This window comes from Amia ocellicauda, chromosome 5 (assembly GCF_036373705.1).
Source record: "Amia ocellicauda isolate fAmiCal2 chromosome 5, fAmiCal2.hap1, whole genome shotgun sequence".
Taxonomy (NCBI): domain Eukaryota; kingdom Metazoa; phylum Chordata; class Actinopteri; order Amiiformes; family Amiidae; genus Amia; species Amia ocellicauda.
The window spans coordinates 1,623,736-1,650,184 of NC_089854.1; the positions used below are offsets into that span (position 1 = coordinate 1,623,736).

Consider the following 26,449-nt stretch of genomic DNA (forward strand, 5'->3'; position numbering starts at 1 on the left):
AAACCAAGCCATGAAGTCCAAGGCATTGTCTGTAGACCGCCAAGACAGGACTGTATCGAGGCGCAGATCTGGGGAAGGGTACAGAAACATTTCTGCAGCATTGAAGGTCCCAATGAGCACAGTGGCCTACATCATCAGTAAATGGAAGAAGTTTGGAACCACCAGGACTCTTCCATGAGCTGGCCGCCTGGCCAAACTGAGCGATCGGGGGAGAAGGGCCTTAGTCAGGGAGGTGACCAAGAACCCGATGGTCACTCTGACAAAGCTCAAGCGTGTCTCTGTGGAGAGAGGAGAACCTTTCAGAAGAACAACCATCTCTGCAGCACTCCACCAATCAGGCCTGTATGGTAGAGTGGCCAGACGGAAGCAACTCCTCAGTAAAAGGCACATGACAGCCCGCCTGGAGTTTACCAAAAGGCACCTGAAGACTCTCAAACCAGGAGAAACTGCCCAAAAATAGGTGCGCCAAGCTTGTAGCATCATACTCCAAAAGACTTGAGGCTGTAATTGGTGCCAAAGGTGCTTCAACAAAGTATTGAGCAAACGCTGTGAATACTGATGTACATGTGCTTTTCTTGTTTTTTAAAATTTTTAATAAATTTGCAAAGATTTCAAACAGACTTCTTTCACGTTGTCATTATGGGGTATTGTTTGTAGAATAATTAATTTAATCCATTTTGGAATAAGGCTGTAACATAACAAAATGTGGAAAAAGTGAAGCGCTGTGAATACTTTCCGGATGCACTGTATATTTACAAGTTGTTGCAAAAAAGTCGGCATATCTCTCTGAAATTCGCCGTGGGATTGCTCCGTGAAAGAAATTTGAGGTGGAACGCACTGTGGCATGCTGATATTTTCTGAACCTTATCGGCTAACGTTGACTGCACTGATCGCCGTTATATGGATTTTTTCTTTAGGCTCGCTAATCTGGTGACTTCTGTTTATTTTGCAAAATATTTTACTATTGTTATGTAATTTTCTGCATCAAATATATTTAGTGTTTTAGCAGTTAATGTATGTCATGCATTTGAAAATTGAATGTGATTTGTGCCAATTTGGTCTGCTCTCTAAATGAATAGTTGTATTTAGCCTAGATTTGTTTGAGCTCAAAGTTAGTCTCGTTGCGTCAGTTGTGCATAGACCTACATTCTAAAAGTTTTCTGGTAGCTTAACTAGAAATTGTATTACCTCAAAATAGCGGGTTTGACTCACTAAATTGGCATGATGCACGTTTGGGAATGAGGGGATAGTTTGCATAGCGGTTTGACAATTTCATGCAATAACTTTGTTCCATGTGTTAATGTTAATGTTTTATGATTACTTAATAAAAGAGTAACTTAAATTGTGTTGACCTGTTTATTATTTCAAAATGTGTATAGCAATTTTGAGTTGGTTACTTAATGCATTAGTGGCAACTTATCAACCCAGTTGGCTGCCATCATGAACTTCACCAAACTAGAGGCACTTTTGCTTAATTTCATCATCTCCAGAGTAACTAATGTCTAGGGGTTTATGTTAAGTAGGTTAGATGGTTGTGCTCATGTATAACTAATAAAATCTAAACTTGTGTGAATGGAACTGTGTAAATGAGGCAGCTTCTTGCCAGCATGGGGCCATAAATGAATGGTTCACCTGGCTGATCTCTGCTTCCAACCCTACCTGTCCCCCCCTGCCTGTGACAGGCCGTGCACAGGGTAGCCCTTCTGTGTACACGTTGTCTGGGCTCAAAGACTCGGAACAGAGATTCTCGTTGCTGTGTCTAATTGTTGAGTTCTCTGGCTCTTAGGATTCCCCTGATAATCAAAGGACCATGAAGTGGAATTTGGTATAAATTGGTAGAGTTGACCACATTGATACAGACTACTCACACATTTCCCCGGATGGTACTTCTCAACACAGCTGGCATACTTTGGAGTCATCTCCATCGGAACCCCCCCACAGTCCTTCAAGGTCTTCTTCGACACTGGCTCCTCCAACCTGTGGGTGCCCTCCGTCTACTGTAACAGTGCTGCCTGCGGTGAGTGCACATTCCCCCCAGCACTTGCATGGACTGGAGGATATCTCCCATTGGTGTCTTTTGGCTGTGTGAAAAGCAGAGGCATTTATCGATGCCAAAAGACACTTCTGTGACTGAAGAATGCAGAGTTCTTTTTAGTATTTTTTTAATGATCTTTCACTGCAGGTTTCTATTTCTCAGTGCAGCAGAAAGCTCATTGAGTCCAGCGCAGCGGGTCAGCTGTCACTGAGTCTTTGACAGTTAAATACTTTTGTTTCTAGGCAACCACCAGAGATTCAACCCTAGCCAGTCCTCCACCTACCGTTCCACTTCCCAGACCCTCTCCATCCAGTACGGCACTGGCAGCATGACTGGCATTCTGGCATACGACACCGTCACTGTGAGTCAGTGTGTGAACTGATGTTTTTCCTCACAGCACTCAGTGATTCCAATGGCAATTTCAAGACTTTATAAACAGTTGGCACAATGACACAGAGGGGGCGTGATCATGTGTGAGACAAAAGTTTCTGTGTTGTTGACCCTACTGTACCTACAGATACTGCTCTTCTATCTCCTTCTTCATAAAGACCTAACTTTGGTGGCTATTGACTCAAACTCTTTCCTCCACAAGGTTGCCGGCATTGTGGACACCAACCAGATTTTCTGTCTGAGTGAGAGTGAGGCTAGTTTCATGTACTACATGGAGGCTGATGGCATCCTGGGTCTGGCCTTCCCCTCCATCGCTTCCTCTGGGGCTACCCCCGTCTTCGACAACATGATGAACCAGGGCCTGGTCTCTCAAGACCTCTTCTCCATCTACCTGAGCGGGTCAGTTAAAATCCTACCACAAGGCACACTGCTGATTGCCGAAGGTCTCCCGATCAGCTTGCTGATGTGGACTCTACTCCAGTAGAAAATAGTTATTCTCAAAGGGACATTAGACTTCAGCTGTACACGGGCAGTGTGTGTACTTTGTGATGTGCAGTTACAGTACACCAGTAACCATGCTGGCCTTGAAATGTGAAGATGGTTTGGATAGCTGGACTACTCTACAAGGTAAATGGAGACAGTGTTTATTTTGCAATGCTGTAATGTCATTCACGTGCAGAAGGTACCAAAGCCAGACCGGGTCCTATAATGTGCCAGTACTTGAATCAGTTCCAGTGACGCAAAAGGAACCACCAACCAGGACAGCTGTTGTCATCCAATAATCTAGAATAAGGGAGTAGAATCTGTAAATCTTGTGGAGTTAGAATACAGATCGCTGAGGATTTGATTCTCTCTCTCTCTCTCTCTCTCTAGTAATGGCCAGGCCGGCAGCGTCCTGACCCTCGGCGATATCGACCCCTCTTACTACAGCGGCCAGATCAACTGGATCCCCCTGTTCTCCGAGTCCTACTGACAGATTTCCATGGACAAGTAAGTGCAGCCCCTGCCTGGGTGGAACACTCTTAGCGCTTTTCCACCGACAAAGAGCCGGTGCTGGAGCCGGAGCCGCTGCTCGGCCTGGGATCCAGCTGATGTTTTTGTAAACCGGCCCGCTTTTCCACCAGTTTTGGAACCGAACGCTGACGTCACTGGATGTGGGCATTCCCAAACGCGGAGTAGAAGAGAAACACAGCAATAATAATCAGCACCGAGGCGACTGTGGCTATAAACCCTATTTAACATCACAATCAAACTCATTCAGCGTCTACACAGCACAGATACACTGTAAAAAACAACACAACAAAATGCGAGATCACACATGTAGCAGAAACGAAAATACAACTATACGAATATGCTAAGATAACTCAGCCTTTTATTTGTATTTATTTGTATTGATGCATTAAGGGATTTACAACGATTTGCTATTTCAGACACTTTTACTGTACTGAAAAAAATACAAGTTAGAGTTAACATGCATTCGTCACCGCGCACACAGTTCACATTTTCATTCATTTTGTGGCGTATTTTTAATTTTATTCTTATTTAAAAAACAATGACTATAGGCTAGCCTATTGATTATGGATGCGGCTGTATTGGGGTATTTGTGGCACAGTCGTGGCAGATCAATAAACTGTCGGATGATCTCAGGTGATGTTAATGGTTTGATGGGAAATTGTGCTTATTGATGTCTGTGATGATGGTCCCAAATCAGTGTTGCATTGTCCCTGTTGTCAGACATGCAGCGATGCGCTTATGTGTTGAAAGTCGCCCTGGATAAGAGCGTCTGCTAACAGATACACAATAATAATAATAATAATAATAATAATAATAATAATAATAATAATAATAATAATAATAATAATAATAATAAAAATAATCATGTGAGCACAAAGCGCATCACTGTAACAGATCTTACTGTGTATTTGATCTTCTCTTACTGTACAATATGTATGGTTTGTGTAATTTGCCCTGTGCTAAGAAAATTAATTTATTCATAAATTATTAATCATGCGCAAACCAACCCGGGACACATGACTCGTAGCGGCGCTGGATTCGGCGTCACACCGGACCAGATAATGACCAGTTCATTAACAAACAACATTTCTGTTCAATCTGTATCGCATTAACTCTCATCATCATAATATCATTGTAATACGTATTTCCTGTCACGGAAGCTGCGCTCAGTCGTCTCTCATTGCTGCCATTTGACAACAGCTAACTAGTTATTGACCTGGTGAGACATATTGTTACTGTAGTGTCTCTCTGACAGACCACTGTTCGCTGCTGATTTCGCTCATTTTTAATCAAAACTCTCCTCATTGCTCGCGTCTCTGCTGGCATTTTAAACATGGCGGCTGTGCTCTGGAAAATCACTTTTTGTGTTAAAGCACAGAACAAATAAACAATTGGAGATAAAAAATAAATAATCGAATTGTTCTGTTTAACAAAATTGAACCCCTTAAGCTGACAAACCCGTCCGGTACACTTAAAAGGGCACCAAATCTGTGAGCTTCTCTTTAATCGCATGTGTACTCTTCACTGTTGTGTTGTTTGCCAAGTGTTTGGTATTGCATGAAAGCTGGGACTCTAAACTTTCTGACAATGTGAAGCATTCTCTGATGTGAAAACTTTGGCACTACATCTACCAGATGCACCTGACTGATTGAGCTTCCCTGTTTGGCTGGGTTCCTGCATTTAAATAGGAAGCCAACAGTCATTTTTGTTTGGGAAGGCAGTGGGAAAGCCTGGGTGGAGTGAGGAGAGAAAGACAGAAATTGACTGATAACAAACTTTGGACTTGAACTTTGGGTTGGATTCTTGGATTATGTATATTGGCTCGTTTGCTGTTTTGTTGTTTCTTTAATTAGGTACATGTTTGGAGGTTAAACAATGAACTAATTAACTATTGTGTTTATAGTTTTTATTAGTGATGGCATGAATTGGGCTTTTGAGGGATTGAAACAACTGAAACAATTCAAAACGTTCAAAACATCACAACACAGTGACATCTGGTGGCCAGATGGTGCACCGCAAAACCACATGTGAAAATTTCTACCCTGATCAGAGTGCTATCTTTCTGGGACCTCATACTTCATGAACCACTCTCTCAGTAAAACCTTTGCTCTTGTGTCAGCTTTCTGATCTATGGTGTGATATGCCTGTGTGAATTTAGTGAACACATCTCTGACCTGTCATTTTCACAAACATCCAAGGCCGGCCCTGACCAATTTGGTGCCCTAGGCAAGATTTTAACTGGTGCCCCTAGCATCGCAGCCAATTCCACCACCGATCATTGTGAGACTCACACAGAAACTGCATAGCTTCATGTCTTTGAGATTTTCTTTATTTTAGAAACAAAAAGTAGGCTACTGATGCTAATTTATCATGTTTCGCGTTCAGTGTCACTACTCGCCCATAAGCGTTGACAGATTTCGTTGACAGTATACAGCCCAATCACAACATAAATCCCGCCAACTCCACTAAAAACCCACCCACAATCAAGTATTGATAGAAAACAATATCTATATAGCACAATGAAAACAGTACAACAAACGACTAAAGATAACATGGAAAATATTGCAACTCACAGACCATGGCACATTAAAATATATTTATTAAATTAATACCAGTTAACTAATTTGCAATGTAATTGAACTTGTCTGTTTATTTGGGTTAATGCACTAATTGCCTTTAGGCTAGCCTGTCAATCTCTTTATGGAGGAGAAATAGTAAACGCAATTCAGTTATGGTATAAAATGTAAATAATAACTAATACAATGTAGATAATAAAAACATCCTTACCTTTATGATGAATCAACAGTCACGGAGTATAGTTATTTAATGTACTATAATAATATACACACACCTAAAGGATTATTAGGAACACCTGTTCAATTTCTCATTAATGCAATTATCTAACCAACCAATCACATGGCAGTTGCTTCAATGCATTTAGGGGTGTGGTCCTGGTCAAGACAATCTCCTGAACTCCAAACTGAATGTCTGAATGGGAAAGAAAGGTGATTTAAGCAATTTTGAGCGTGGCATGGTTGTTGGTGCCAGACGGGCCGGTCTGAGTATTTCACAATCTGCTCAGTTACTGGGATTTTCACGCACAACCATTTCTAGGGTTTACAAAGAATGGTGTGAAAAGGGAAAAACATCCAGTATGCGGCAGTCCTGTGGGCGAAAATGCCTTGTTGATGCTAGAGGTCAGAGGAGAATGGGCCGACTGATTCAAGCTGATAGAAGAGCAACTTTGACTGAAATAACCACTCGTTACAACCGAGGTATGCAGCAAAGCATTTGTGAAGCCACAACACGTACAACCTTGAGGCGGATGGGCTACAACAGCAGAAGACCCCACCGGGTACCACTCATCTCCACTACAAATAGGAAAAAGAGGCTACAATTTGCACAAGCTCACCAAAATTGGACAGTTGAAGACTGGAAAAATGTTGCCTGGTCTGATGAGTCTCGATTTCTGTTGAGACATTCAGATGGTAGAGTCAGAATTTGGCGTAAACAGAATGAGAACATGGATCCATCATGCCTTGTTACCACTGTGCAGGCTGGTGGTGGTGGTGTAATGGTGTGGGGGATGTTTTCTTGGCACACTTTAGGCCCCTTAGTGCCAATTGGGCATCGTTTAAATGCCACGGCCTACCTGAGCATTGTTTCTGACCATGTCCATCCCTTTATGACCACCATGTACCCATCCTCTGATGGCTACTTCCAGCAGGATAATGCACCATGTCACAAAGGTCGAATCATTTCAAATTGGTTTCTTGAACATGACAATGAGTTCACTGTACTAAACTGGCCCCCACAGTCACCAGATCTCAACCCAATAGAGCATCTTTGGGATGTGGTGGAATGGGAGCTTCGTGACCTGGATGTGCATCCCACAAATATCCATCAACTGCAAGATGCTATCCTATCAATATGGGCCAACATTTCTAAAGAATGCTTTCAGCACCTTGTTGAATCAATGCCACGTAGAATTAAGGCAGTTCTGAAGGCGAAAGGGGTTCAAACACAGTATTAGTATGATGTTCCTAATAATCCTTTAGGTGAGTGTAGTTCATATCATAAATAATATTGTATTATACCCACTGCACTAATCTGTATTTGCACTGGAACACCATGTAATTGCTCTGGTAAAACAAGTGTAACCATGTCATGCCAAGAAAGCTCTTTTCAAATTTAGAATTTGAATTTGATGAGTGGAACTATGAAATATAATTCCCAAACCAGCTTGCAATACAGGATACAGTTATACAAATATGTTCTTAAAATTCGTTCCTTGGGTATCTGGTGGGGTTTCTTACTGTGAAATTAATATTAAATTATTATTATTAATATTATTATTACATCCCTTTTTCACACCCAGCAGTTGTGTGTGGATTGTAAGTGTTATAACAACATAAATGGTGTGGTTTGTTTATTCTTAAATATGTTATGAAGTCTGAAGCTGACTTTCAACCACCCATCCCTCACAATCAGGTAAGTCTAACTATGGGGGGGTGGGGGGGGGATGAGCCAGGCTGGGGTGACGCTGTGGGAAACACAGAAAATATGGCCTAATAAGCTATGTAGTTATGCTGTTGTGGGGACTTTCGCATTTTTGTAATATTTGCAAATTAATAGTATTAAAATATTATTAGTAAAAAATAGTAAAAGTAAAAACAAAACAAAAAAAACTTCACTAATTCGGGCCCCTATGGATGGACAGCGCATTTGACTATTCCTCCTATGCCACGGCCACCCTGCGACCGTCTGACACTGGCTCTAACTACCGTTACCGCCTCAAGCGGCCTGGTGGCTAACCCTACATGCACACTGCCCGCTCGCTAACGCTACAAAGCGGCATGCTCCCATTCATTTCCAATGAGAGCCAGCCAATCCCTGCGACAGTGGGCGGAGCTACGCTCTGAGATAAAATCTCCAAATGGTCAACTTTATTTCTAAATTCCAGCGAGCGGGCAGTGATGGAGTTCGGCAACTACCAAAGGCAGGATAGATGTTCTCTGCATCTTGAAGTCCCTTCTCTTTTCTACTCGCTATCTTAAAACATGGACGAGAAACGTATTATTGCGGTGTCCGGTTTCCCCATTATTTATGATACAGAGATATCATTCTAAAAGTTGATGCATTTAAGAATGTTTCAGAGATCGTTGGGATCATGGGTGAGTGATACATGCAGAACGTAAAACGAAGTAAATTGCTATTTGAACATTGACAAATCATTGACTTGGCATCGTGTTGATATGTAATACATTTTTAGTAGTGGAGTCAAATAATAAATACACAATAATTATTACACAAATAATACATATTTATTAATAATTGCAGAGACTGATGTTTCCCCTATATTTTCAGGTAGTAGTGGAAACTATAACCATGAACAGTACATCCCTACTTGAAATTAATGAGTGGAGCTGCTAAACCATTTTATTATGTGATAGCATTTTAGTTTCCAAGAGATTTCTCCGTAAATGCAGAACAGCAGCTAACACCTGTTTGCAGTCCATTGTAGAATAGGTAACACTTGTTTGACAAGATCCCACTATTAATAGACAAACAATTCTCTCCTAAATGTTTATTTTTTGGGGGAATGTACCCCATTTGAGCGTTTAGGTTTGCTACCATTTTAGTGTTGACATAAAATGAAACGCTCAACTTCCTGGTTGTCGCTGGCATAAATTAGGAAGACACGCCCTGCCCCGAGTGGACAGTGTGACGCAAGGGAGGGCTCAGTGACAGTTCGCCAGAAATTGAGTGATTTGTGAGTTGAGTGAGCGGGCAGTGTGCACGTACCATTAGAATGCTTTAACAGGAGCATGGATCTTGGGCATTTTGGTAAGTATGCATCTCAGGCACTTCTTAACACAGTTTTCTACAGCTTTAGAAATGCCTACCCAAAACCCGAGCAGGTTGACAATACACTGAATTCCTTTGATCCCTTGACCTCTCATGCATGCAGGTACAAGCAACTGCCAGCTCTGACCATGATGCAGATCATCTACAACACAGTAAAGTAACCCTTCTCTCTGTTGTACGTAGCCCCACTGTTTCAGAAGGTGCTTGACTGGTTTAGACAAAGCTAGTCTTTCTCTGTGACTTGGCTTATCTCTGTTCCAAATTTTCTAAAATCTCTTCAGGTAGGATCCTTGCTCTGAAACCAACTGCTCTGGTATAGCCAGGAAGAGTATGTGTGTTCCCTTTTTTTTACTTTTATCAAAATCAGAAATGGACAGCTGAGCAACCCATCTCCATTCTATTGCACCTAGTTTAGCTGTCTGGGGCCGTCTAACACTGTATCAAAGGATATCCGTGAAGCAAGGTAGGTGAACGAGCAAGAGGTCAAGCAAACAATACTAGAGAAGATTATCCAAAAGGCTAGGTCGAGGTAGGGAAAGCAGTGGTCAATAACTAGGAATCTAAACTGGAAACAAAAGGCTCAGAGATGTTCCAATGAAGGCAAGACAAAACTTCACAAAGAATGTTACAAACAGAGGTGTCTAAATACTAAAGGAAGGGGAGAGGTAATTGGACAGGTGTGAGATAATAATATAATAACATAATGGGCAATAATTCAGTAATGAGTCGAAAGCAAAGATCCTGAGAAGGATTGGAGATAGAACCTGGTGTACAGGCGACCTCTGTTGGTGAATAGAGGAACAGTCACAGTGTCAGTCTGACACACTTATAGTAGACTGCATTACATTACAGACCCTATGAAGGAGAAGCGTTTCCGGTCTCCGTGCCATTATCTATCCTTTCAAATTCAAATGCAAATTCAAAACAAGCTTTATTGGCATGAGATGTTTACACACAGGTATTGCCAAAGAAATTGGGTACATTGAAATTAAATACAATCCTCTCGTATTCAGAATGCGATATGCATTTATAATGGCAGCTGCACAAGTGGAAGGCGATCACAGACTTTTTAAAGTTTAAATAAATGATTAAATATGTACTGGGGAATGTGCACTTTAGCGGGTGTGTTGTATTGGGGATTTATAAATGTATGTCCACAAAATAAGCTCTGTACTAGTAACTGTACACATTGAATGTACACATATTCAGAGACTTTATTGAAGCTGAAAATGATGGTGTTGGGGAATGTGTATTAAGACTATCTACCTCATATTTGATATTTCATTTTAAAGTATTCACCTGTGTGAATAAAATTATAAATGTTTTGTGATGGTATACTTACTGAACCGGGAGGCGGTTTCTCAGGAGCAGGTCTTTGTTTTAACTAAGTGACCTGTCACTACTGTATTCTGTTTAACAATGTAAGGGAATACAATGTAAGTTAATAAAAGACTGCCTGCCATGTTCATGGGGTTCTCGCTATTTAAACTTATTTATATACAGTGAATGTTTTTATACTATCAATATTGTATTTATTTTGGACATTGAAAATATGTATATTGATAGAAGCCTTGTTTTGATTAATGGTTCAGTCAGGAGGAGTGAGAGAGGCACAGAAAAAGAGGGAGAGAGAAGGGGAGAAGGAAGGCAGGGGGAGACCTGGCAATGAAATAGAGGGCAGGGAGAAAGAGATAGAAGAATAAAGGTAAAAAAAACAAATTGTCCATATACTGGAGACCAGTATCAGATATCAGCTACTGTATGATGCATTACATATAGTAAAATACCTTCTTCTGTACTTGGTTTTCAACCAATCTGCCTAACAAGTTTAACAGACTCATGGGCCAATTATTCTTACCTCAATACTGTTCCTCTCAACCAATCATAATGGAACATCTCTATACCATGAGCTCCATATGGGATGAGGCCATACCTCAATAGTTAAGGTTTGCAGCTCCAGGGTCTAATGGAGACTCTGTACATATGAATGATTGTCCTTCACAGGACACAATGGGGGAGAGTGGAAGGAAATTCCTCTCTCACAAGGCTTACTACGTGTACTACGTGTAAGAAAGATAAGGTCAACCAAGGGTCAGGCCAGAAGGTAGTTTGACCTGTTTATATTTATGATGTGCATCTTGGAGATGATGTCAAACAGTGTGATTTAAGCGTTTGCTCCCTAATCCAGGTATTGACCTATGAACTGTTACCTATAATGATATATCTTCTGCTTTGCTAACTTTTAAGATAACATGGTAATGACTTGTTAATTATAACCAGATCTTTGACTTGTGTGTGTATAAAAGCCTTTGACTTTTAGCATGGAGTCAGAGCAACTCTGGAATCTCCTTGATTCACTGGTCCTCTCCACGCTGCGTGTAATAAAGGCATTGCAACGAATGCTCCAACCTCATTGAAGGCTGACTTTCTTCCACATTACCTGGCATCACTGGACAAGATCGCGAACCCTGACGGAGAGGACTGCAGCGCCAGCAAAATAATAAGGTGAGGGAGCCTTTTAAATTCCCTGCTGCGGCGCTTGTCTACTCACCTGGCCCTCTGACGATCAGGTGATATTTTAAATAAATGTTGTTGCTTGCCTTATATAAAGTACTTGAGGCAGGAATTGTTTTCCTGTTTTGTTTCCCCAAGCATGACTGTTATGCTGAAACATGAATAGTATGGTAAAATAAAGTAATTAAGTTATATACAAGTTATATAAATGCAAACATATTGAAAAAATGTTCGTTATTATTCCTATATAGGATTTATTATTATTTTTGTATATTTTATTATTTTCCTTCCCCCTGTCGTTTCTCTGTTGTTATTATATATAATTTTATATATTTATTATAATTTTTTATGAGGGCTTGCATGCCTCGGTTGTTGTGTACAAAATGATACATAGATAATGGGTGGGAACAGCTCCAGTAAAACGGGTACACAGGTAAGGTAGATGTATGATAATTATGGAGATGAAGCGGTGGTGGATGTACACAAGTGGCTTAGTGGACAGCAGGTGACAGAAAGTTAAGGTTTCCAGAAGTCAGAACTTTTGATTCAGACAGACTGAAGCACCTAAAAAAAGTATTGCAAAATAGGGATACAAAGCCAGGAAAAGTCAATTGGAAAGTGTATATGATGTGGAATGATGAATGTAAATTAAGAAACGAGAAACCAAAACTAGCTATCTTAAAACATTCAGAAAAAAAGCGGAATGCCCCAAAAGATAATTAAATAAATAAATAACAGTCTTCAGTATTAGTGAAAGCCCTCAAGATAGTGAAGGAAAATGAATAAATAAGTAATGATAAATAAGGGTAGTTTGAGACACTGCATGTCAATGAAACCTACCAACCAAAACTGGTATCTGAATTTACTTTGGATATAAATTAGTATGTGTCTCTTTGTATGTTTGTAAGTTTACAGTTTGTGCAAAGTAAATGTCTGTATTTTGTGTGTATTTTTCATTTATTGCATAGTCCAGAATACAACTAAGAGAGTTATAAATAACAAATAGTTACAGAATTATAGCTAAAAATGCTACAGTTCACTATGTTGTAATAACAGACTTACAAGAAAGTAAGCATTTAACTGTATACAGAATGCTATTAAAATACATAAATAAAGCTATTTAAATAGGTCTGACAAATAGAGAAATTAAAGTAACGTTGGAAATTGAATTAGAGCAAAATAGAGAAATAGGAATCCGAGGAAACCACAATCGTTCAGTGAAGGTTTCCTAAATATGGATAAATAGATAACCAGGTGCTCCAGGAAATTAAAAATGTGGTCATTTAGTAGCTATAAGTTCCACAATGAAGAGTTTTGAAATCCCCAGAAATAACACACAATCCCTAAATACACTGTGTAGGTAAGAAATGAACTATTGATCAGTTCAGTCTGGCTTTGGGAACAGTTCTTCTGAACCTGTACCGGTGTAGATTGGTCTTCAATAGGAGGAAGCTGACACAATAAAGACAAATGAGCCGCACAGGCGGACAGTCTTAGTGCCCACGCAGGCTAATTATTGAAATCATTGACTGAATACATTTCTTGAAAATTTGTTTTCCTGAAGTACCTGGAAATCATTATTGAGATCAATGAAAAGGCTTATTTTCCCATGATTAAATTAATTAATTAATTAGCTAAAATAGTGGAGTGACATATGTATCAATATAAATAATACATACTGAGTACTATACCGAAATAATTTGTGCTCGTGATAAATCATGCCAGGTGGCACAGTGGCGCAGTGGTTAGTGATGCTGCCTCAGAGCTCTAGGGTCCTGGGTGTGAGTCCCAGCTGGGGGTGCCTGTGTAGAGTTTGCACATTGTTCCCGTGTATGTGTGGGTTTTCTCTGGGCACTCTGGTTTCCTCCCACCATCAAAATGCATGCATGTTAAGTGGTCTATCTACATTGCCCAGTGATGGACTGGTGTCCTGCCCTGTACCCTATCCCTGCTGGGATTGGCTCTGGTTTCTCTGCAACCCTTGCCAGGATAAGTGGTTTTGAAGATGGATGGATAAATCATACTTAAGAATATTACAAAAAATGTCAGGAGACCTTGCACACTGTGCAGATATCAGCTACTGTATGATTCATTACATATAGTAAAATACCTTTTTCTGTACTTTGTTTTCAACCAGTGTGCCTAACAAGTTTAATAGATTCATAGGCCAATTATTCTTACCTCAATACTGTTCCTCTCAACCAATCATAATGGAACACCTCTGTACATATGAATGATTGTCCTTTGCAATACAAAATGGTGGAGTGTGGAAGTGAATTCCTCTGTCTCTGTGTATACATAAGAAAGATAAGGTCAAGCCAAGGGTCAGGCCAGAAGGTAGTGTGGCCTGTTTATATTTATGATGTGTGAAGAGTTGCAGAAAATAGCAAGAGACTCGGTGTGTGGTAGAAGGTTGATTCTTTATTCCGGCAGCTGCAGGGGAGCTCCTCCAACAATTCTAAGTTACATTTGGTATTTTATGGGTTGTGTTCAAGGCAGAGAAGACAGTTCTTTCCTTGATTGGTGTAAACAAGCTTACTAAGCAAATTGTAACTAATTAACAAGAGACATTTAAATTACTTACTACATAGACTTTATGAATGAATAACCTCTTGGTCAAGGATGCCAACACAGCAAGTTTTGTTAAACAACAAGATGTAGTGAAACAACAGAATACAGAGCCTTAGAGATAAGATATCTATATTTGAAATGAGAGAAAGAATCTATACTGTTTGAGGGAGGCTGTGTCAGCTTTTAACCAGGTCCAAAGAGTAACAGAGAAACAAAGTCAGCTTTAAAACGCTAGGAATGTGAAATGTATCTAGAAATATTAAATTTAGTTATAGAAATATAATATTTACATCTTCAATGTGCATCTTGGAGATGATGCCAAACAGTGTGATTTAAGCGTTTGCTCCCTAATCCAGGTATTGACCTATGAACTGTTACCTATAATTATATATCTTCTGCTTGGCTAGCTTTTAAGATAACATAGTAATGACTTGTTATTATAACCAGATCTTTGACTTGTGTGTGTATAAAAGCCTTTGACTTTTAGCATGGAGTCAGAGCAACTCTGGAATCTCCTTGATTCACTGGTCCTCTCCAAGGCTGACTTTCTTCCACACCCCTATGATCTGACTTCTGAAATGCACTTTGTCCTTGAGATTGTTACCCTTATAATTCGATACTTCAGACAGACAAACAGAAGGACAGTAGCCCAGACAACACCCATCTTGTACATACATATTGTAAATGCCAATAGCACATGGCATTCGTTTAGAAAAAAGATGTATCAATGACTGTTCTGTAGAAAAATACAGAAATCATCAATTTCTTGTTTTGCATGCAGACAAATAGAGGTAGTTTATTTCTAGAATCCAGTTCCAGATTGATGGATAACTTAGTTTGGGGTTCGCCATGCAGCCACTGCCTGAAGGTTTTGCACTGTGTATTTTTTCTAAAGCAGCTTCATAATTATCTGATTGAAGATTGAGCACCGTGTGTGTCAAGCTTCTCTGCACTTATTTTTCCTCTATGTTTGTCTGCGTGCTACAGGGATACCCTCTGACAGGAGATTTCCATATCAAAGCTTGAAGGCACTGTTGTATCGAGTTGGCATTTGCAAAAACAAGCAAATACTTTCAGGTGTCGCAAGATTTATCTTAATCCCTTCTGTGTTTCAGTTGACGTCTCTTTATCGGAGTGATAGAGGATAGATGGAGCGATGGATTTCCCTCCATGTGCTATATAAAGCACAGTCCTGGACTGGCACATCACACGGGACGGACAAGATGAAATGCGCTGTGGTTGTCTTGGCATTGGTCGCTCTTTCCGAGTGCCTGCATAAGTAAGTACTGGACCATACAGACACAGAGCGTATTCTTGCTTAAGCAGGACAAGTGGGGAACTGGATGCACTTTAGAAACAAAACAAAACATGTTCGGACCTCTGTCAGGTATTTATTTTATACCATAAAAAAAGGATTTAAAAAAGGTAAATCAGGGTCAGATTAAGTTGTGCCTTGGATAAGTAGAAAACAGTTTTTTATCTTGTTTGATTTTCTTAGTGTCTTCCTTGCCAAAGCAGAAATAACAGGAATCTGCCTGATGAAGATTGGCACCAGTCTACAGTTTAGAGTATAGAATAAATAACTTATGTAAGAGGTCAAACAGATGGCTTTGTAGGTCATTGACATGTTGACTTATGATGAGTTTTAAAAAAGGCATCTGGAAATTCGTTGGTAGCCAGTGCAGGGACCTGAGTACTGAGGTAATGTGCACAGATAAAAATGTTAATCCCCACCTCCCTCTTCTCTCGCAGGATTCCCCTGATGAAGGGGAAATCTGTTAGGGAGATTCTGCAGGAGAAGGGAATGCTGGAGGAATTCCTGAAGAACAACCCCTACAACCCCAGTGGCAAGTTTAATCCCAACTTCGCCACCCAGACCAACGAGCCCCTCGTCAACTACATGGATGTAAGATCCTCTCTCATTGGCTTTGAGCGCTGAAAGGCTGCAGGAAGCCTAAACCTTATGCCATCTTATTCACATAACATTTCTTAAACTTCTCTTCATCACACAGGTGTCCTACTATGGAATCATCTCCATCGGAACCCCCCCGCAGTCGTTCACGGTGGTCTTTGACACAGGGTCCGCCAACCTGTGGGTGCCCTCCGTCTACTGCAAGAGCTATGCCTGCTGTAAGTTATTCATCATATGTTTTTACTGCCATCTTCTTTCACCATAAGCATCCTCAGAAGTATATTTTATTATCTCTATCGATATTTATTTAACAGTATTATTATGGAGTAAATTTCATGAACTAAATTGTAAAGATGATATGGGATACCAACTGAGGAGAGAAGTAACAGGTTTCTCCAGATTTGATCATTATTAGAATCCAGAGTTCTGATCACAGACTGATGTGAAGGTTTTGGTGTTTCTTTCCAGCCAATCACAATAAATTCACCCCCAGTCTGTCTTCCACCTTTCGCTCCACCTCTCGCACCGTGTCCATCCAGTATGGCAGTGGCAGCATGACTGGCATTCTGGGATACGACAACGTCACTGTGAGTGAAAAGGCTCTGGTTCAATATATAAAGTTAGAAAAGAAAAAGAAACTTTCCAAATGAACAAGGAATGCATCTTCTCTGGATTTTTGTTTGAAAGCTTCTATGTGAGATGCAATGGTGTTTTTCCTCCCAAGGTGGCAGGTAACATTGGCACCAATCAGATCTTTGGTCTGAGCAAGACAGAGCCCGGTCTCTTCCTGTACTACTCTAAGTTCGATGGGATCCTGGGCCTGTCCTATCCCAGCATCTCTGCATCCGGTGCCACCCCTGTCTTTGACAACATGATGGCCCAAGACCTGGTGTCTCAGGACGTCTTCTCCTTCTACCTCAGCCGGTACATCAGCCGAAGTCATCTTACATCGACCACATCAAACCAGACGAGCTTTTCCAGATCAGCAGGGACACACACACCAGGGGACACAAATGGAAATTGGGCTTCAAGGCATTCAAAACGGAAAACAGGAGACGTTTCTTTACACAGAGAGTAGTCACAATCTGAACAAACTCTCCAGCATTGTGGTAGAAGCTGAAAGTTTTGGAACATTTAAAAATAGACTGGATAGGATCCTTGGATCACTTAGAAATTAATGGACACCAAACGAGCACGATGGGTCAAATGGCCTCCTCTCGTTTGTAAACTTTCTTATGTTCTTATGTTCTTACATCTCTTGCTCTGCACAGCTCTTACTGGGTGGTTCCATTTTTCTCCCTTTCGGTGAAATTTAAATGCAGTTGCACACCTATCAAGGAAAAGGCACAGAGCTGGTGGAAAATGATTCCCTTCATTCTGAAGCACACAAGAACATCTGAGGCAATATGTCTGTGAAATCCAACTGTGGCATATTTTAAATACAGCTGTGACCTGTTTCATCCTTCAGCTCAAATAGCCACACTGGTAGTGTCTTGACCTTCGGTGGGTTTGATTCATCTTACTTCAATGGCGAGATCTACTGGGTACCAGTTGCATCACAGACCTACTGGGAAGTCACCATGTGGTCGTAAGTTAGCATTTTAAAATTTCTCTTCTCTTCATACCTTCCGTTTGCTTGGAATAAGCTGCTGCTATTCACATCATGGTTCAGAACAAACGAAAGAAGTATGCATTCACGTCCCCAGTGTTGGTCTTAGTGAGGCAGGCCGCTTGTGTTCGCACTGTAATTACTAAGCACTGAATTATTCTCGCTTACACGACAGGGTCTCCATTAATGGCCAGGTGGTAGCGTGTGCAAGCGGTTGCCGGGCAATTGTGGACACTGGCACTTCCCTGGTTGTTGGACCCAGCACCGAAATCACACACATTCACAATCTGCTGGGAGGCACTCAGGGCAAGGTGATAAAAAGCTCTCCAGAACATATTATGTTTTTAGTGGCCAACACTTTTTGGATTGAAATAGAGTCCACAAATGTAAGGTAAATACACCATTTGATATTATACATGAAAAAACCCATTATCAGTGGATTGAATATTACAATACAGGATGTGTACATTTAATTCCCTCCTATATGTTTTTCATGGCTTGTACTGACTATGATCATTATTTATCTTAGAAAAGTGGCTGTTCAGACAATGATGGGTGAGATTAAATATGAAATGTCTGCGTGATCCACAATCTCTTCAATGTTTTGTGTCCGATTGATTCAGAGTAATGTGAACTGCAATAGTCTTGGGAGCATGCCTGATGTTACCTTCACACTCAATGGATACAAATTTGCTCTCCCTCCATCTGCCTATGTATTCCAGGTATGGAAACATTTAAAAATCTGACTTACAAAACACCAATTTTGCAACTGATTTAAATAAAGTAACCTCCATGCTTCACCAAATGCACGAATATGGCAATACCCATCGGCCAATTAATTCAAATGCAACTGAGTCCAACTAAGAGGGAGAGGCTTATTCATAGTCATTGGACAGGGTTGCACAGAAATTATTTTGTATTTGATATTATGCTGAAATTATGCTTATATTCTTAATCAGCAGTTGGGGGTGGGTGGAAGGGTGGTGGTGGACTGATGAAGCTGGCTGGACACCCTCTCAATCCTGTGTGCTTTGTTTCCTCTACAGAGGAGCTCTGGCTGCAACACTGGCTTCGGTATGGGCAACGACCAGCTGTGGATCCTGGGTGATGTCTTCCTCAGGGAGTGGTACTCCATCTACGACAGGACAAACAACAGAGTGGGTCTGGCCAAGGCTATTTAAAGTGCCCTTCTTCTGGGGTCAGAGAACAGCTGTCCCAGAATCCCAATCATTTTCTCATCCTTCATGAAAACACTTGGGTTCCCATAAAAATCCCCTGTAAAATAAATGTGCGCTGTGTGCAGAAATGTATCTGTATGTATCAGAACCAGAGCCAGAGAGAGAGAGAGAGGCAGTGAGGGTGTGTTGTGGTTCCAAACTAGTGCTGTGAAAACCCTGCTGGCCATTAAGTATTCATTTTGGATCCCTTTTGCATGAAATAAACTATTAAGCATTCAAAAATGTGTTTGTGTTTCTCTGACTCTTATGGATGTGATTTTGATTCCAACTCAAAATGAAAAAAATAAAATAAAATTTGGAAAAACTGAAATTAATAATACAAATATTTTTGTAAAATATCATAATATTTCAGCCATAGGTGCCACAATTTGCATCCATTACATACAAAACAAATCATTTTCATTGTACACTTTGCCAATAGGAATTGCATGTCTTAGCTCTTACGCCATTTACGGGAACAAATGTAAATGCAAATGTCAAACGCTATTGCAAATACATGATCATGCTCTACCGACCTCTAACCTTCAACCTCTGAACTTTTATGCACCAACCCACATGCTCACACAGCGCTGCCATTGGTCGGGTGTTCGCTGCTCTCTGTTATGTTCAAGTGCAATCCAGGAAATCAGGCGGCTAGTGGAATTATGATTATTTTGAATGTGATGCATTTAATGAAAAAAATATAAAAAAATGAATACATATGATGACACTATTGACTGTAAACATTTACAGGGAAGTACACTGGAGATGCATTGCATAGAGCTACAAGTGTAGGTCCTGTAGGCTAATTTCATATCCCAAACAAGACCTACTTGTTAATACAGAATGCAATAATGTCAGCTTTTGTGACAAATCACTTTTGACATTCATCTCATGAACACTTCCGAGTTCTGTCACCAGATGTCTCCCTTGCCCTTCAGAAGCCATGTCCAGATCTCCTCTCCTTATCATTCACTGTCTTAATTGATTAATTATCTCCACTTGTTCCTTATTGCCCTAGTTTACCCACCACAGTATATATAGCCCTTCGTTCCATTCCCTCCTTGTGAAGTATTGTCTGCCATTTAGCTGCATTACCAAGCTTTAGTCATTGATGTATCCTGCCTACTCTTGTTTTGACCTAAGCCTGCCTCTTGTTACCTAGAGTCTCCTCTCAAGGATCCTGTGTCTGCACCTGAATCCCCGTCCCAGCTGTAATCCCCAGTACACCACAGATACACAGAGAGCTTAACTCTCATTAATTGCACCTGTATTTACTGAGTTTTAATAAGGATATAAAGTGAAGTTTCTTAGCAAATTGCCATGCATATGGTGTGCCATTCAATCATCACCCCTGATTCACCTGTTTACCCTTCCCACCTCTCTCCTGTTTCCTGCACTCATCAATCCTTATATATACTCCTTTGTTCTGTTCACAGGATGCGAAGTCTTGTTTGACCTCACCGCAGCACTTCTGAGCAGTCTTTCCTACTGTACTCCGTTTTCCTGTGTTTCAACCTTCTCTTTGTCCTACATCTCCAGATCTTCCTAGTTTGCCTGGTTTGCCCGATCGATAGACCTTCCTTCTTTGACCCCGACTATACCTTTTGCCTAGCCCTCTTTGTTCTGCCTGCTAAACTCCTGTTCCACAGTCTGTTTCCAGACTTTCACTCTGCGACTGCAATTGGATTGGATTCTGACCAAGAGAGCTGAGTTTTTAGTAATTTTTCTGTTTTTGTCAGGTAAGCCCCAGGAGGGCTCTGTTTCTGGCGCACCTGATTGGAAATATGATTGACTGAACGACTGGTTCATGTTATCATCTTAAATCTACATTCCCTGCCATTACATATGTTTGACAAAGATAACCCAATAATCCGGAATACTGAACTGATCTTGATTTGAAAGTCATTACCTGAAATAAAGATTAATGTTGGGTAGCTATTATATGTTTCACTATCAGTGGTTTAATTGAAGAGAAAAAACAAAACTGAATGTATGAATGTGTAATGGAAAAATGAAAAATAAGCCTTTATTTTACACATTTTTCTATATTCTTTTAGAACAGTTCCACTTTTCAAACAGTACATTTAGTTCTTCATATGAAATTGCATATTTAGATTGATTAATCTGCTAGGTCAATTTGTTGTTCATTTTTGGAAAACATGTAAAACATTTTTCATTCAAAATAGCCAGTAAAACATTATATAGTGTATATGAAATTCACAAACTGTGAAACATAGTTTATTTGAAATAATTTTGTGTTAGGGCATCTGCAATTTTATAATAATAATAATAATAATAATAATAATAATAATAATAATAATAATAATAATAATAATAATGTCATAGTAATCACAGTGTTCTTGTGTGAAATATTATAAAAAAACATTTACAAAAGGAATATTACAGGATATCAGCTACTGTTAGTAGCTGAATTGAATGTCTTGTTAATGGATGTAAAATACTACTTTAGTCATTTAGACATGTTTAGTAAAAATCGCAGCACTTTAGCGCTCAGACCCTTCCCTTATCGTGCTCATCTTAATGTCTTTGGGGACGTTACTAAATGTTACGTAGCACTGGGGCTCAGGTGAGAAGCACTGTTTGTCCGCAACATTATTTTTGTGCGCTTTTCACATTGACGGCCTGTGGAAGGGCACCCATCTCAATCTGTTGCTTATCGCCTTCTTGTCTGAAGGCTTGTTGGGTTTTCTTATCACCATGATAAAGGACTGAGGAGCCCCATTGTGGTCCACCTGTATAAAGGGGCCCTCCTCCCCACAGCCAGGTATTCTCATCTTCCGTCCAGACGACTGTGAGCAACAGAGCAGCGATGAAGTGGGTTATTGTCCTGTGTGCCATGGTGGCTCTCTCCGAGTGCCTTCACAAGTAAGTTCTTGAGTTGTATACATTTGTATTTTTTTAAGATTACTTTCAACTGTGCATTATGCATCAGACCATTGGGCTTTATAACTCTTCAGGTGCAACATTTTAATTCTCTGAGTCTTGTGCAGTGAGGACTGGTGTTGGCAAATCTTTATAAAAACATGCCTCTTCGGTTCTTGATTTGCAGTGTGGGGGATTTTATGTTTAAAGGATTGAACAATGCCACAGGCAAGCACACATTCCACCGGCAAATTGTCAACCCAGTTGGCTGCCATCATGAACTTCACCAAAGTAGAGGCACTTTAGCTTAATTTCATCTTCTCCAGAGTAACTAATGTCTAGGAGCTTATGTTAAGTAGGTTAGATGGTTGTGCTCATGTATAAATAATAAAATCTCACCTTGTGTGAATGGAACTGTGTAAATGAGGCAGCTTCTTGCCAGCATGGGGCCATAAATGAATGGTTCACCTGGCTGATCTCTGCTTCCAACCCTACCTGTCCCCCCCTGCCTGTGACAGGCCGTGCACAGGGTAGCCCTTCTGTGTACACGTTGTCTGGGCTCAAAGACTCGGAACAGAGATTCTCGTTGCTGTGTCTAATTGTTGAGTTCTCTGGCTCTTAGGATTCCTCTGATAAGGGGCAAGACTGCCAGGGAGAATCTGGAGGAGCAGGGCCTGTGGGAGGAGTACAGTAAGAAATACCCCTACAACCCCACCATCAAGTTCGATCCCATGATTGCCGCTGTGACCAATGAGCCCATGACCAATGATGCTGACGTAAGAAAGACTTTCCCCCCTTGGCGATTTTCTTACAATGCATTGAAAGTATCCATTGACAATTCAGAATCAATTTGTGAATCTAAAACTGTTTCTTGTGATAAAGTGTTTTCAATATATATAGTGTTGTAATTTGCCTTAAACATATATATTTTAAGAAGTAATGGTGATTCTATTTGACAAGCAAATGTCTAATGGCTGTTTGGCCATTTTGTTTGTATCTGTACGTAATCAAAGGACCATGAAGTGAAATTTGGTACAAATTGGTAGAGTTGACCACACTGATACAGACTAATCACACATTTCCCCGGATGGTTCTTCTCAACACAGCTGGCATACTTTGGAGTCATCTCCATCGGAACCCCCCCACAGTCCTTCAAGGTCGTCTTCGACACTGGCTCCTCCAACCTGTGGGTGCCCTCCATCTACTGTAACAGTGCTGCCTGTGGTGAGTGCACATTCCCCCCAGCACTTGCATGGACTGGAGGATATCTCCCATTGGTGTCTTTTGGCTGTGTGAAAAGCAGAGGCATTTATCGATGCCAAAAGACACTTCTGTGACTGAAGAATGCAGAGTTCTTTTTTAGTATTTTTTTAATGATTTTTCACTGCAGGTTTCTATTTCTCAGTGCAGCAGAAAGCTCATTGAGTCCAGCCCAGCGGGTCAGCTGTCACTGAGTCTTTGACAGTTAAATACTTTTGTTTCTAGGCAACCACCAGAGATTCAACCCTAGCCAGTCCTCCACCTACCGTTCCACTTCCCAGACCCTCTCCATCCAGTACGGCACTGGCAGCATGACTGGCATTCTGGCATACGACACCGTCACTGTGAGTCAGTGTGTGAACTGATGTTTTTCCTCACAGCACTCAGTGATTTCAATGGCAATTTCAAGACTTTATAAACAGTTGGCACAATGACACAGAGGGGGCGTGATCATGTGTGAGACAAAGGTTTCTGTGTTGTTGACCCTACTGTACCTACAGACACTGCTCTTCTATCTCCTTTGTTATAAAGACCTAACTTTGGTGGCTATTGACTCAAACTCTTTCCTCCACAAGGTTGCTGGCATCGTGGACACCAACCAGATTTTTGGTCTGAGTGAGAGTGAGGCCAATTTCATGTATTACATGGAGGCTGACGGCATCCTGGGTCTGGCCTTCCCCTCCATCGCTTCCTCTGGGGCTACCCCTGTCTTCGACAACATGATGAACCAGGGCCTGGTCTCCCAGGACCTCTTCTCCATCTACCTGAGCGGGTCAGTTAAAATCCTACCATAGGGCACACTGGTGATTGCCGAAGGTCTCCCGATCAGCTTGCTGATGTGGACTCCAGTAGAAACAGTTATTGTCAAAGGGACATTTCAGTGCTTATTTTGCAATACTGTAATGTCATTCACGTGCAGAAGGTACCAAAGCCAGACCGGGTCCTATAATGTGCCAGTACTTGAATCAGTTCCAGTGATGCAAGAGGAACTACCAACCAGGACAGCTGTTGTCATCCAATAATCTAGAATAAGGGAGTAGAATCTGTAAATCTTGTGGAGTTAGAATACAGATTGCTGAGGATTTGATTCTCTCTCTCTCTCTCTCTCTCTCTCTCTAGTAATGGCCAGGCCGGCAGCGTCCTGACCCTCGGCGGTATCGACCCCTCTTACTACAGCGGCCAGATCAACTGGATCCCCCTGTCCTCCGAGACCTACTGGCAGATTTCCATGGACAAGTAAGTGCAGCCCCTGCCTGGGTGGAACACTCTGAGAACTCTCAGATTGAAGCTGCCTACAGGGTTTGATGCAATTCCTCAACTCTGTGTCTCTCTGTGTCTGTTTGCTCTGTTTCCCAGGGTCACCATCAATGGGAACCTTGTGGCCTGCTCTGGCGGCTGCCAGGCTATCGTGGACAGCGGTACCTCTCTGGTTGTTGGGCCAAATAGTGACATCAGCAACATCAACGCTTGGGTGGGAGGAGTGAGTACACAAGTTCATTCACCATAAAAACACACACAGGACATTTAAAGACATTCAAATGTAGCTGGTATTGTTACCTGGAGGTGTAAGTCCACCCGAGTTTATCCGCCCTAAAAACAAACAAAAACAACACGATATTTGTATTCCTTAAGATGGGGTCTGCATTTCAAAACTTTCCAGTTAACAATGCGGTAACAGGTTCAGTTGCAGTTATGCTCAGCATTTCAAAGCTGATCTCAGTGCTGATGCTCATTTCAATGCTGCTGTGTCTTTCTTCTCCCAGGCCCAGGTGAACTGCAACAATATTGGAAACATGCCCAGTGTGGTTTTCACCATCAACGGGATTGACTTCCCCCTGCCCTCCTCTGCCTACGTATTCCAGGTGAGTGGTTCATGGGGTCTGAACATAATATCAAGTTATAAAATGGGGCCTTGTTTGTTCCAAAAGTTTGTTAAAGCAGCACAATCCAGGCACAGGACACAGAGTTTGTGCTTGTGCACATAAACGTGTTGATTCCTCCAAAAAGACAAATTAAACAAACAAAAACAAAGCAAAAGATGCCACCTTACGCATGTCTCCAGTGCTGGATTAAGGAGGCAGATTAAAGGTTAACAGCCAAAGTGGTTTATGTTAGAAAGACCAGGAGCAGGGGCAACATTTAGGGGGAGGTATGAAGGATGGGCACCAAATAACAAAGAAATACATTTACATCAATGTGACTGAGAAGCTGTTCCCTTTCAACAGTGTTTCACAAAGTTTTCTTCCTTTCTGGCCCTTCAGAGAAGCAGCGGCTGCTCCACTGGCTTCGGCAATGGCGGCAGTCAGCTCTGGATCCTGGGAGATGTCTTCATCAGGGAGTACTACTCCGTCTTTGACAGGAGCAACAACATGGTGGGACTGGCCCAGGCCGTCTGAGCCGGCCCTCTCTCTCTCTCTGAATTCCCCCGGCGCAGCACGGCCGCTTCACAGCACCCCCACCAACGACCACCAGGTCTCTGGGCTTGTTCTCTCCTTTGAGGACATGTTGGCGCCGTGGTGGACTGTGTTGAGGAGCATCCTGCCATAATGGGATACAGAAGAAGAGAAAACAGCAACAACCTGTCACTGTGTTTATATGTATATGATGTAAAAAAAGAAAAAAAAGAAAAATGTACTAAAAATATAAATCATATATGTGATCATGTGACTGCAAATAATAAACTTATTCAAGAGCATAATAAAGCAAGTTTTTAATTGCCCCTTGTGTCTGACCTGTTTTCATTTCTATGCATGAGGCAGAATCCACTTCTGTCTTCCGCTGTGATGAAAATACCCAAGACACTCACGACCCATTTCCAAAATAAATGTAATCTTTTCAAACCTTCTCCTTCAGCACACACTTTAAGAATGAACCACATAGAATAGCAACCAATCCCAAGCACAACAGTATGCACCAATGATATACACCAGCACTGCAAGACACAGCGAGTCAAGACACATCTCACATATTAGGATATGAAACCAGTAGGAAATCTAGTCCAAAAACCACCAGGATAAAATCTGGAAATGTGTGATTCTGTCAAAAGATACAAGGAGTCCAGGACAAATAGGCCAGTGATAGGAAGTTGCAATAATCATCATAATAATTATAATAATAATGTACAATCTGAATATACTTTGTCTGCATGATATATTTTGGAATAAGCATTATTT

The 26,449-nt window shown here is 41.1% G+C and overlaps 3 protein-coding genes across 6 annotated transcripts; all 3 read left to right on the forward strand.

Annotated features, from left to right (window-relative positions):
* The first annotated feature begins 1,623 nt into the window (after positions 1–1,623).
* On the forward strand, positions 1,624–3,398 carry LOC136750496 (pepsin A-like). The gene is made up of 5 exons (XM_066705653.1): positions 1,624–1,694; positions 1,860–2,017; positions 2,278–2,396; positions 2,628–2,824; positions 3,299–3,398. Exons 1-5 carry the CDS (start codon positions 1,624–1,626, stop codon positions 3,396–3,398), a joined length of 645 nt encoding a protein of 214 aa, XP_066561750.1.
* Positions 3,399–11,619: 8,221 nt separating this feature from the next.
* Positions 11,620–19,373, forward strand: LOC136749151 (pepsin A-like). Of its 4 annotated transcripts, none has more exons than XM_066703141.1 (10): positions 11,620–11,877; positions 15,508–15,671; positions 16,145–16,298; positions 16,405–16,522; positions 16,773–16,891; positions 17,029–17,228; positions 17,773–17,892; positions 18,089–18,224; positions 18,537–18,635; positions 18,960–19,373. In XM_066703141.1, the coding sequence occupies exons 2-10, from the start codon at positions 15,541–15,543 to the stop codon at positions 19,092–19,094; spliced, it is 1,212 nt and encodes a 403-aa protein (XP_066559238.1). In that variant the 5' UTR covers positions 11,620–11,877; positions 15,508–15,540; the 3' UTR covers positions 19,095–19,373. The 4 variants fall into 4 exon arrangements, with proteins under 4 accessions (XP_066559238.1, XP_066559239.1, XP_066559240.1 ...); XM_066703140.1 differs by having other exon boundaries at positions 11,621–11,812; XM_066703142.1 differs by lacking the exon at positions 18,537–18,635 and having other exon boundaries at positions 11,620–11,812.
* A 2,538-nt stretch (positions 19,374–21,911) lies between these two features.
* LOC136749154 (pepsin A-like) lies at positions 21,912–25,994 on the forward strand. The gene is made up of 9 exons (XM_066703148.1): positions 21,912–22,019; positions 22,639–22,792; positions 23,123–23,240; positions 23,502–23,620; positions 23,852–24,048; positions 24,396–24,512; positions 24,633–24,756; positions 25,040–25,138; positions 25,538–25,994. The coding sequence occupies exons 1-9, from the start codon at positions 21,964–21,966 to the stop codon at positions 25,670–25,672; spliced, it is 1,119 nt and encodes a 372-aa protein (XP_066559245.1). The 5' UTR covers positions 21,912–21,963; the 3' UTR covers positions 25,673–25,994.
* The last annotated feature ends 455 nt before the right edge of the window (positions 25,995–26,449 follow it).